At 42.5% G+C, this 12,646-nt stretch overlaps 1 protein-coding gene across 2 annotated transcripts in view; it reads left to right on the top strand.

Moving 5' to 3' along the window:
• Vps13 (vacuolar protein sorting 13C) overlaps positions 1 to 12,646 on the top strand; it is a 209,788-nt gene that overhangs the window by 160,853 nt on the left and 36,289 nt on the right. For both annotated transcript variants that reach the window (XM_037423426.2, XM_037423425.2), the window contains 2 exons: positions 975 to 1,097; positions 5,204 to 5,316. In XM_037423426.2, the coding sequence (XP_037279323.2) occupies positions 975 to 1,097; positions 5,204 to 5,316 (236 nt within the window). The remainder of the gene's footprint in view (positions 1 to 974; positions 1,098 to 5,203; positions 5,317 to 12,646) is intronic.

Raw genomic sequence — 12,646 nt, 5'->3', positions numbered from 1 at the left:
CTAGTTGATGAAGATGGCGATGCCACTCAGGTTTCGGTTTTACTCCGGTGGTGCCAGCGCTGCTTTATCACACTTTTGTGTAGCAGCAGCCGTCAGCATTTGTCCGAATTAAGCGGTGCGGAGCCGAATTCCGACGAAATAACGAAGGTTTGGTCCCATAGATTAACATGCACTTTGGCCGGGACCAATAGAGCCGTCCGAATTATCCGAATTTCCCAATTAACGGGTGTCAAATTAACGAGCTTTTACTGTATGAAGTCACTTAAAGATAAAAGCATCTTTTTTGAGCAAATGTAGCTTTTCTGTTTTGTTGAACTATCTCATGGCTTATCATTTGGGTAAATGTTCATTGCTTAATACTGCTATAGAAAATTCAAGCACATCTTTTCGTGTTGTTTTGTTTTGAGTTGAAATCTACAGGGGAAGACTTCAAAATTCTGAACTCTCATAACTTTCTTGGGAGGTGATTCTTACAGCGTGTCAAAAGCAGCTGTGTATATTCTAATAGCATTTACAAGAAAGGGCCACATCAGAGCTAATTTTGATTTTGGATATTTTTCATGTCAAGTTATTTACCGTGATGAATATGTGCATCATTTGACGAGGGGAAATGGCTACTACACGTCTAGACACTTTTGCTGTGTTGCTTGGAATGCATGCTTTTCTAAATCCAAATAAGTTGGTAGTGCGAGGTAAAATAAAAGCCTAAAAACAACATTCCTTGGAACACAGTGTCACCGGAGCCAACATTTCAACAAGCAGTCTTCACTTCTTCAATGCAACAACTGCCTTGAAACAGCACCACTGGTGGAAACATAGCCTCCAGTGACACTCTGCTTTCCCAGGTTTTTTTGTGTTAGTTAAATGTGTTGTGGGTTTTTTCGTGTTCGTTAAATGTGTTACAGGATGAACAGAATGTCTTGGCAAGGCTTTTTTCGGATGTCAACAGTTCTTTTGTCGTGACTCGCTTGCAGGACGATTGTGACCAGGTCCTGCTGAAGGACGATCGCAAGCTGTTCTGGATTGCCTTCTTGAATGGAAGGCAGCGTACGCTGCTCTTCACCGAAGACTCTGGCCTGGTGTTCAAGATACAAGAGGCGAGTCTTACAGTGTTGGCTGTTTTAGGTGCTGTGTGCGAAATTTTGTGTCGTGTGACTTCAGGCAATACTGCCAGAATCTGGTTGCAGGTATCTGGTGGCAGAATACTTGCAGCTTCTTTGCGTAAACTTGTTACTACAGCGGGGTTACCACAGCGTGGTTACCAGAGTGGAGTTCTTTCGGTTTTACACATGCTGTCTCGCTGATTTAAAAAAAATTCTTTCTGGTGCAGCGGCTAGTGAAAATTCAAATACGAGGTTGCACAAAAAAATTTTTTGTGTTGTTGAACGCAATATTTTTGTTTTCAGTACATCAGAATATTTCTGTGAGAAGTACTGTTCTATTGTAACAAAGTAAATTGCCAATTTTGCAAATTTTGCTTACTTTTTCATATGATTGATTGATTGATTGATTGATTGATTGATATGTGGGGTTTAACGTCCCAAAACCACCATATTATTATGAGAGACGCCCTAGTGGAGGACTCTGGAAATTTTGACCACGTGGAGTTCTATACGTGCACCCAAATCTGAGCACACGGGCCTACAACATTTCCGCCTCCATCGGGGCAGCCGCCGCAGCCGGGATTCAAACCCGCGACCTGCGGGTCAGCAGCCAAGTACCTTAGCCACTAGACCACCACGGCGGGGCAACTTTGTCGTGTTGAGGTTTAACTGCACTGTGCTCACAAGAAGGAAGCTTATCATACTTTTGCACTTAATATTTAATCTTCATTTGGCTATAGTTTACATTTTGAAATACTATTAATGGAATACTTGTGCACGAATAGAGACTGTTCTATGTGATATTCAACCATTGAAATCCTCTCGCACCACTACCAATAAATGGGAAAAAAAAGCACTACAAATGTGAATAAATTTATCTAAAATCCATCACAGTGTCTCTTATGCCATGATACCTCAACATTAAAACGCTGAGAAAATCGGCACATTATTTTAGTACGTTAAGATTTTGCTTAATTGACTACGAGATTCTATTCCAAGTGGAGTCGCCACCAGTTCAAAGGCAACCATAAAATATTGTCCAACTAATTAGACAGTTTTAAAGAAATTAATTTTAATATGTGCCAAAATCACTTCTGTTGAGAATTGGCAACCACTTTTACAGTTTCACGCTGTGTCTGTGTAAATCATCTTTTCACAACAATACGCAATCATACATCACATAAAAAAAAAGTTCTTTCAACATACTATAGTGATTGATGTTATTGAAGCTTTTGCGTCCATTGTGCCACTACAATCAGCCAGCACAATTTCGAGTGTTGCACAGAGCAATAAAGTGAAGTTTCTTTAAAAAGAAATTCACTGGACCGCAAAAAAGTTCTTGTGGAATTTTATTGTTGCAATATTTCACGCATGGACTACAAAAGTTCAGAAGATCTGATGATTATGACACACACATAATATGCAAAATATGGAGAGCTAACGACGGGGTTCAAGTTGCATGGAAATTTCGGCGTGCAAGTTGGTTTCACTGCACTGCTTCTGGCAAAGCAAGGAAGGAGTTATCACATCAATAAGTCCAGATCTTTTTTTACAGCTGTTCTAGAGTAAGCCGATGGCATTATTTAGAGGTGCCTGCTTTTTATAGCACCACCTGTGTGAAATTTCAAGATGTTGGTAAGAAGCTGCATATATTGTCGCTGATTAATCATCATAGGAGTTACCAACACACATGTACCTAGTAGGCTTGTGCCAATAAGGAATTCTAGGCTCGAAACGAATAGTGATTTTGGTTGAAAAATTTCGAATAGAATTTCAATGCTATGTATGACACATAAAAAAATGGGAGTATTTTCATGACCTAACTAACCTACACAATATATTTTAAATTAAAATGGGGGCTTCATGCAAATGTCTTTTTTTTTTTTTTATTCAATGAAAGTCGAAACAACCTCCAGTAATAGCATTTAAGTTTTGGAAGGATGCGAATGATAAAATATGTTACATTTAAAAATTTGTTATACTTAAAGTATATAAGCCATCATAACAAGCTTTTAAGCCTAATAAATTGATGAAATGATTTAAGGGTAACATGTTCATTTAAAGGGGTCCTGCAACACTTTTTCAAGTAGCCATGGAGCCACTAAAGAAGCTTATTGCTTCACGAATTCACCGCCGCAAAACTTTTATAATCAGTTCAGTACGAGCATAGTTCCGAAAATTCGCCGTGCGATGCAATTTTAATTTCTTCTCATCCCGACAAAAGAGCTGGAAGCTAAGCAGGCAGGGATGGCATGGGGAAAGAAAAAAAAACGTCGCTCTCGACTCGTGACATTTTCCTCTTATTTTTTTTATTCGAATATGCGGCCTTTTAGTGCGATCGCGCACATATGCGTGAACAAGTAGCGGCCTCCCGCGGCGGCACCAGTAATGACTGAGCATGTCATGCTCAAAGCATCAGCCAATGGCTGTGACAAGTGAATTTCGAGCTTCTAATGTCATTTGTCAAGAGAAGAGAAAGCATTTTTTAGTTGACTTTGAGAATTTATTATGAATTGTAGGCCGCGTGCTGTGCTATAATATTTGCCTTGCGTATTCTCGGTACCCTCGACTGCCGATCGGCAGTGTTACCATGCTCAATAAGTGTTGCAAGGCACCTTTAAATTTAAAAAGAAGTTGAGCAAATTTTTTTTGTATAAGTGCTTTCACGGCCTAACATTCCTATACTGCAGTGAAACTACCTCTACAGGTGGTTACATGTAGATTAATATACATTTATTGCAAATACAGTAAAGCCTCGTTAATTTGAAAGATTTCTGCGGTGCTGTATTTTGCAATGTAAGTTTGAGTGGATAATTTGAAGCGGCGGCCGGCACCAGTACAGTTAATTCGATAACTTTGGGTGCCATGTGCCAGTTCCAGATCCCGATTTCGCCACGAATCCGCAGAACGACGGCTATTAATAGCCACAAGGCAATGCAACGTATTGATACTGACGAGTGGCAGCTGAAGCATTCCAGCCTCGCTACTTCCAGCGCAGAAAAAAAGAAAGAAGAAAAAACGATGTCGTGGTCAACCAAAACGTGCGCCTGCATAAAACAAGCCGTGCTTCACTGCAGCACAGTAGTGACACGCGGGCAGCTTATTGCATGTTTCTCGCTACGTCAGCGGGTCATGGTCTACCCATTATTTCTGGGATTGTAAAGAAATTAATAAAGGACAGTTTAGTGAAAATCACGATGTATGCGAACCTCGATTGCCGGTTGCTCCAGCAATTCGCGTCATTGCACTGCTGGCAGAGCTCTTGCCAGCAGCACCTTTGAAAACTAAGTTCCAAAATATCAAAGATCGTTTTTTTCCAGCCAAGACACACCGTGAGTTTTGCCATACTGGCCAGTAATAATTTCATAATTATAATAGAATGTGCGAATGGTCACATCATGGCTTGCTGCCACAGTGAGGAGCAGACAACATGCTGCCAGCATGTTGTCTTCACTGCAACACTACTGTGTTGCAGTGAAGATGTCTTGTTTTCTGCAGGCGCACGTTTCAGTTGATCACGACCGCGTTTTCTTTCTTTTTTTCTTTTTTTCGGTGACAGCAGCGAGATCCACCGTTCTTCCATGTTCGCGGCAAAATGAAGACCAGGTATTGCTGGAAAACATAACCTTTGAAGCCGCAAGCTAGCCGGCACAGCAAACAACAAGCACCGATTACTTTGAATAGTTCCAAGTTCCTTGCATCCCACTTCTTGTATGTTCTGTTAATTCGAAAACCCGCTTAATTCGAAGCTTTCTCGCGGCCCCAGTGACTTCGAATTAACGAGGTTTTACTGTTCTTTGAAAATTTCAATAATTTAAATTCGAATCGAAGCCTATTCAAATACTCTACTATTCGATCGAATATTCAAAGCACTCGAATATTCGAACAAGCCTAGTGCATAGTGCTTCCAAACAGTAGTAAATCTTGCTTATGCAGAATTGCTGTCCCTGATGTATTAGTTGCTCAGAGTAGCATACATATACCAAGAATCTTCGCTTTTTACGCCGTGGACCTGTGATCGGCACTTAGTATCCCATTGCAATTATACTGGCACTCCTAAGTTGTTTGCCTTGCTAACTTGCATTCCATTTCTTTGCCAGTCTGGCGCATTGGAGCGGAATATCTACGACATTGTGCTGAACTTGCAAGCTGTTGGCATCTCCCTCGTTACCGCCCACCCCAGGAGAGAGATCGTCTACATCTCCGTCACAGGGTTCGTGCTTGCATCCACCATGCGGCCTGCTTACAGTTATCAAACATATTCTTGTATTTTGTGTGATGGGCACCACACTTGGTACAGAAACGAATAACGTCAGCATGGCGTTCAACCTTTTTTGTGCCACGTTCTGCCTCATTTTTTTATCTCTCTATGTCTTCATCATTGTTCTTGTTGCATTTCGCTTGAAGTAGTTGAAGAGACCCCTGTATTGTAAAGATTAATGTAAGAGCCACACTCGTTCTTTGCGATATGGATGAGGTACGGTCCTTGTGATCAGGCATTTTGTAGATTTCTTCAGACCACAAGTATGAAACTCGCTAATCTGCGATATTATTCAGTCATCACATGTCAGAAGAAAAGCAAATACTGTCCTTTTCATAAACTGTGTATTGAACCAAAGGCTCCAAAGCCTTGCAAAGCTTTGAGCAAGTTCACATATGCTGCAGTGCTATGTAATGTGCACGCTTCCACGAAATGTAGCAGAGAGAAAACATCGTCACAGCTCTCTTGCCCATGCAAGCCTGTGTCATTCAGGCAAGATGTTCCTTCATGCTAAATTAGCCTCGGTAACCTCTGCAAAGAAAATCAATATATAGAAAACAAGAGAATAACGTTGAAAGAAAAAATGTTGCCAGTAGTAAGTCTCAAACTTGAGAACCCCTGCTTAGCAGTGGAGTGTATTACCCACTGGGTCGAACAGGCACCTGTAAGATAGCCGGCTTGCTTTATGACACTACGCTATGTGGACCAAAATTTATTTATCTACCCTTTTGCCATGTCAAGCTTGTCTGGGGAGTTAAAACACTTTTTAGTTAAAAATGAGGCATTCACAAATATAATGAAAGAGACAGCGGAGGTTCACGCAGGTGCTCTTGGGAATTTCTTGTATTTAACTAAAAAATTTCCCAATAGCTATGCACCTTCTTGCCGAATTTCAAAATTCAGTTAATTATCCGTGATAACTTCAGTCTAAATAGCATGATGTGGATAAAAAGAGTGCATAGGCCTGCTACCTGGGAGGCATTGCACGCGGCCTGTGTCCACATCTCTCTCCTGCTTCCACCGGGCTTAGCTGCTGCATACGCCAGGTAGCTTTAGTGGTCCATGCTACTTCCTCAGACTCTCATCACTCAGGGTGTCGGTGGCATGCAATGCTGGCACTGCAGGCATAATGGTCTCCTGGTTATTGTGCTTAACTGCTCACATGAAGGTCGCAGGATCAAATCCCAGCCCCTGCAACCGCAGTTCGAAGGAACCAAAATACTATGGGCCCATGGACTTGGAATTTAGATGCACACCGATGGACCTTTGGTAATATAAATTTCTGGAGCCGTCCACTACAGCATCTTTTATAATCACATCGTGATTCTGGGGCGTAAAACCCCAGCAGTTATTATCGTTATTAGGGTGTGCACGTATTTGAACGTTGAAACGGTATTTGCAATTACATTCATTCGCACCAGAATTTTACTATTCGAACTTTTTGAAAACAAGTACAGTGAGCGTTCAGATAGCAGTGGCCCCTTCATATTTTCAATATTGCTTCACGCTATCACACTGTTTTATTAAAGCTGCTCCTCAGGCTCTGCTACGATCACAAATTTATTAACTCCAGGATATGTTAGTTCCAACATGAATATGATAGATGTGGCAGACCGGGCGGTTCAGTTGGTGTTTTAGTTCAGACATTTGGGCAGGAAGTATGAAAAATATAATGCCCGAATGCCCAAGATTTTTAGCATCCGAAATTTCAGAGGTTCTTGTATATTGACAACTACCAGGCGGACTTGGAGCTTGGAGTCTGCGACATCAGTTCATTCAGCTTCCACAAAAGTTGAGAGGATGAGAGGCTGAAAAAATGGCATGTTTTCCTTTCACATGTAAAGAGTCGAAATCAATAATATCAGCTGCAGAGGCAACGAAGTAGTGGAAACTGCTATCTCCCAATGCGTGCGCGCAACTATCAGAGTCAGACATTTTTACGATCTGCCGTGACAATCGCTAAACTTTGGTAAAGCTACGGAGGCTAGAGGGGGAGGTGTCCTCAACGGCACAATGGAGATGTGGTCATTTTTCATGACGTGTCACCAACGGCATCACGGTTTCAATGGTAGCGCTACCACATCAGCGCGTCTGTCAAGCAAGATCGGCAACAACACCAGCACTCGCCGCATATCGGTATCACAGTGTATTTGGCTCTCGAAGAAACGGGACATGCGTTTATCGTTTACTAACAGTGCCACATACGTTTGTCCCGAAAAACTCTACATGCCTTTCTCGCTCTACAAAAACGTGACGTTTATGATTCGCAAAAGACATGACTTGCGTTTCTCGCTTTAGTGAACAGCGTGCCCTAACAGCACTTGCTGACTCGGCAATTCAAAAAACTGCCAGGCTTGTGCGGGACGTGTAGCACAGACGCAGTAAAAGGGCGAACTTTCAGAGCCGTTTCTTTTTACAGAAAGCACTTGCCTTCTTGCTTTTTAGGCTGCAAAGGCCTTGAGGAGGCATTTGTGCTGTTCGTACTCTCAGTTGTACATATGATCGCTTGTTATTCGTTACTTATACACATATCGCATCGCATATCACTGCCATAATTTTGAAGCACCCCATTGCGCGCGTCTTAATTTTCGGCGACTTTAACTATCCCGACATCGATTGGCAAAACCGGGCAGTTTTGTCAGGAACAAGCGCGGAAGCAAAAGAATTCGTCAATATCTGCCTAAACTTCAACCTCACACAGCTGGTGTTGGAGCCAACCCGCGTGACAAATAGTTCAGCGAACATATTGGACTTGATATTAACAACAAATCCTGAAACGCTATCTTCGCTTACATACCTGCGCGAAATCAGCAACCATAAGGTTATACACTCAGTCTTCAATTTCAGTCACTTGCCCAGCCAGATTCAGTCGAAGACTATCAGTCTGTATGATAAAGGGAATTACGAGGCGCTTTTTATTAGACTTTGAAGCTCGTCTTTCAACCAGAACAGTCGAAGACAACTGGACAACCTTCAAAAACAAAATAAAGGAGTTAGCAAGAAAGTTCATACCTACAACTACATTTCGCACGTCTTCCCAGAAACCATGGTTCTCAAATACCTTGAAAAGACTAGAAAATAAGAAAAAACGATTATTTCGGGCTGCCAAGCTAAAACACAGTGCTCGCAATTGGGAAAAATACTATGCGGCTGAAAAAGCATACTTGCTCGCCTTTCGCAGCGCCAAGCACTCGTTTTTTCACACAGATTTATCCAAGATACTTACTAATAACCCCAGAAAATTTCGGAAAATAATTAATCCGTAGGAAACGTGCAGCATTCCACTGAAAAGTGAAGTGGGCGATGATATTGGTAATTTTGAGAGCGCTGAGCTATTCAATACTGCTTTTACATCTGTGTTTACCCACGAAACCCCTATACCATTCCCTGTGTTACCGATTTGTGTACCGTCTTTATGTCGCGCATAACATTTATGCCAGAGGGTATAATGTCTGTCATTGAAAAATTGAAACTGTTCTTTTTAGCAGGTGTGGGTGGAATTAATTCCAAAATTCCTAAAAACACTAAATGTATTTCTTCAGTGATTCTGTCGCTGATATTCTCACAGTCACTTCACACCGGCCACTTGCCAGCCGACTGGAGGATGGGGAAGGTCACTCCGGTCTTCAAATCAGCTAACAAAGACAGCCCTCTAAACTATCGCCCCATTTCTTTAACAAGCGTACCCTGTAAAATCATGGAACACGTCATCTTTTCCCAAATCATTCATTTTCTTGACGGCAATAACTTATTCCACCCCGCACAGCATGGTTTTCGCAAAGGTTACTCCTGTGAAACCTAATTAGCCCTCTTTGCTCAGGATTTGCATGCCAATCTTGACAATAATCTGCAGACGGACGCAATATTTTTAGATTTCTCGAAAGTGTTCGACACGGTGTTCCATAAGCGGCTCTTAATGAAACTTTGATCTTTAAATACACATCGTGACATAGTAAATTGGGTTGACCAAATCAACTGCTCGAAGTTTGTCTCCATCGATGAAGTACACTCTAGTCCCGTTGCAGTAGCGTCAGGTGTACCCCAAGGCTCAGTTCTCGGGCCCCTTCTCTTCCCGATTTACATAAACGACCTAGCTTCATGTGTCTCCTCTTGTATCCGTTTGTTCGCCGACAACTGCGTAATATATCACCCAATTACCAACCCCACTGATCAAACCGCTGTCCAAGATGACCTAAACCACGTGCAAGAATGGTGTGACCTGTGGCTCATCAAACTTAACCCCAACAAATGCCAGACCGTTTCATTTCACCGCCGCCACAACCACTTTCTGTTCCCTTACGTAATTGCTAGCGTTACCCTCGAACACGTGCAGTCATACAAGTATCTCGGTGTCACTATATGTAATGATCTAAACTGGTGTGCGCATATTACTAACATTATATCATCAGCGAACAAATCTTTGGGTTTCCTGAAACGTCACCTCCGGCACGCACCTAAAAATGTCAAGATACAGGCCTACAAGTCCCTTATCCGATCCAAATTGGAATACGCATCCGCAGTCTGGAGCCCACACCAAGCTTATCTGATCGACTCACTCGAGGCAGTTCAAAACCGTTTCATCAGTTTCATTCATTCTTCGTACTCATACAATACAGGTGTAAAATCGCTCAAAAAAGAATCTGCTATTTTAAGCCTTGACATTCGCCGCCGCATATCTAGTCTCAGCCTTTTTCATAAATTTTTTCACAGAACTTTTCGTCATTCCTACATCGCCCCACCGGCCCGCATATCTCACCGCACGTGTCATTCGCTTCAAACTGCCTGGCCGAGGATTAAGACGGCCACCTTTTCTATGTCCTTCTTTGTTCGGACAGCAAAAGACTGGAATGATCTTCCCCATGATGTCGTCACCACTGAATGCTCATCATCATTTTTTGATCGATTATGTGTCCACTTTTCGTGATAAAAACTTGTGGCAATAAAAAAAATTATGTTAACCCGTCCCTTATGTAATACTCCCTCGAGGGGTCTTTAAGGAAAATAAAGTTATGTTATGTTATGTTATAATTTTATAGGCAATACACAGATTTTATGCTTGTATATAGCACGTGATTTTAGGCCTCTTTACAGCCATAACACACCTTGTTATCGCAAAAAATGGTCATCACCACCACCGTATAAGAGACATGGCGCTCTTTGACCACTCTTAACCCTTGAGCCATGAAACCCTATTAGTAAATCAATCGACCTTTTCTAAACACTCTTTGGGTAACTGCTACAACCGCACTTGCTGGGTACCCACTACATCATAAATAATCGTTTTTGTGGAGTTGGCGGGCATTCACTATGATATCTTTCGTGACCAGTCACATGCACCTCATGACCAGTCACATGACCAGTCACATGCACCTCACGATTTGTGAAGCTGCTCAAGGGATTTCAAAATACCATTACAGTGGTGCTTCAAAGCGGCAAGCGATCCGCTACGCACAGTCAGGAAGAAGCGTTGATGCAGGGTGGACGTTCTATGTGTCGGAAAAGTGCGTGAGGGAATGGAGAAAACGAAAGACCGAGATCATCACATGCGCTGCGACATGCCGTTCTTTTCGCAGACCGAAGTCTGGACGATACTCTGCCATTGAGGGGGCTGTTTGAGATTGGGTTTATGATCAGAGAAGTAAAAGCCGTAGTGTTTGGTACGATGATAATGAAGCAAAAGCACGTACTTTCATGAAGGATATGCGCATCCTGCTTACAGAGTTCAAACCACGCTCTTTGAGTGAAATGGTGCAATAGACCAATGATGCCTGGTATGGACTGCCAACCGACATGGTCTGCCCGGCTTCCCTTCCGAAGGCACCCCTTCCGAGGGCGAGCAGCAGCAGTGGCTCACACAATGGCAATGACCGTGACTGCTGCATCCTTCCGTCATGAAGTCTAGGGTTTGACAAAAAAAATCATCTGGCAAGGAAAAGTCATGGTTCAACAAAACTTACTCTCACCTTTTCAAAAGAATGCAAAACAACAGAATTGATGTTTCGGCGCCCACTACGGGTGCCTTGTTCACAGTGAACGAATGCATGATGGCACTTAATTATATGTGTCGAAAGACGCAATGCGCATCCATATACCTCATGGAGTGGACCCAGTGTCCGATTTATCATGTTAGTACAGTCGAACTCCGCTACAAAGAAGCTGAAAGGGCATGGAAAAAATTTCGTTGTAGTGAAATCGCCGATATAGCCGATCTGAACTAGCAAAACAAAGGAACGTTTATTCTCAAAAATCAAAAAGTGTCCGCTGCTTTTTGTTCTATCCCAGGAGCGTCACGATGCAATTCTCACCCATGCATAGCGAGGCTATGGTGAAAAGCATGCTGAAACAATGACTACAACCGCTCTCGTGAACGAACCAAACAGTTGCATTAACACATTGACACCAGCAGCTGTCCTCCGTTAAAACGCCGAGAGGACAGCAGGGTATCGTGGAGTGGTGACTTTTGCCTTATTTTATGCCATTCTTATCATCCATCACTCGTGGCTAGCTGATTTTGTTAATAATGCAGACGAACAGCTGCTCTGATTAGTTACCACACCGGCTAAGCATGAACAAAATGATAAGCATTGGAATCTGAAAATGCATCGTTCCGCAAATGCACCCAGCAGCTGCGGAAAAGAAACCATGAACTATGCAACTAAGCTTCAGCTTCGGATCATCTGCGGCTATACAGTAAACCCAATTTTGAACATTTGATGCATTTTCAGAACCTGAAAATATGTCGTAGAAGTCTGAAACATGCGTTGGCACCACCAGGAACCAACGCTGTTCAGCAAGCATGGGTGCCGCCATTGCTCGAGAGCGATGGCAGGGGATGCAATGAGCAATGATAGCACCCATGCTTGCTGAACAGCGGTGCATTCTGGTGGTGCCAATGCGTGTTTTAGACTTCGTCGATGTATTTTCAGATTTTGAAAATGTTTCAAAATGTTTAAGATTGAGTTTACTGTATAGCAATAAATATCTGAGCCTGAAATCACATCATTAAATTTCGTTGAAGCGGGACGGCAGAAGAAAAAGTGTTCGTTGAGGCGACAATATTTATGCATTGACTCCTATGGACTGCTGACGAGGAACCATGAATTTTTCGTTATAGCGGAAATTTCATTGAAGCGGCGTTCCTTGTAGCGGGGTCCGACTGTAGTGTCCGATTTATCATGTTAGAAAAGGGGCAATGTCTTCACGGCAGATAATGGCAAAACAGTCGTCTACGTACCGCAGCAATAATTATGTTGCAAGGTGGAACATGACGAGGGCTTCTTTA

Source organism: Rhipicephalus microplus, chromosome 4, assembly GCF_043290135.1.
Source record: "Rhipicephalus microplus isolate Deutch F79 chromosome 4, USDA_Rmic, whole genome shotgun sequence".
Classification (NCBI taxonomy): domain Eukaryota; kingdom Metazoa; phylum Arthropoda; class Arachnida; order Ixodida; family Ixodidae; genus Rhipicephalus; species Rhipicephalus microplus.
This window is presented reverse-complemented; position numbering and strand designations above follow the sequence as displayed.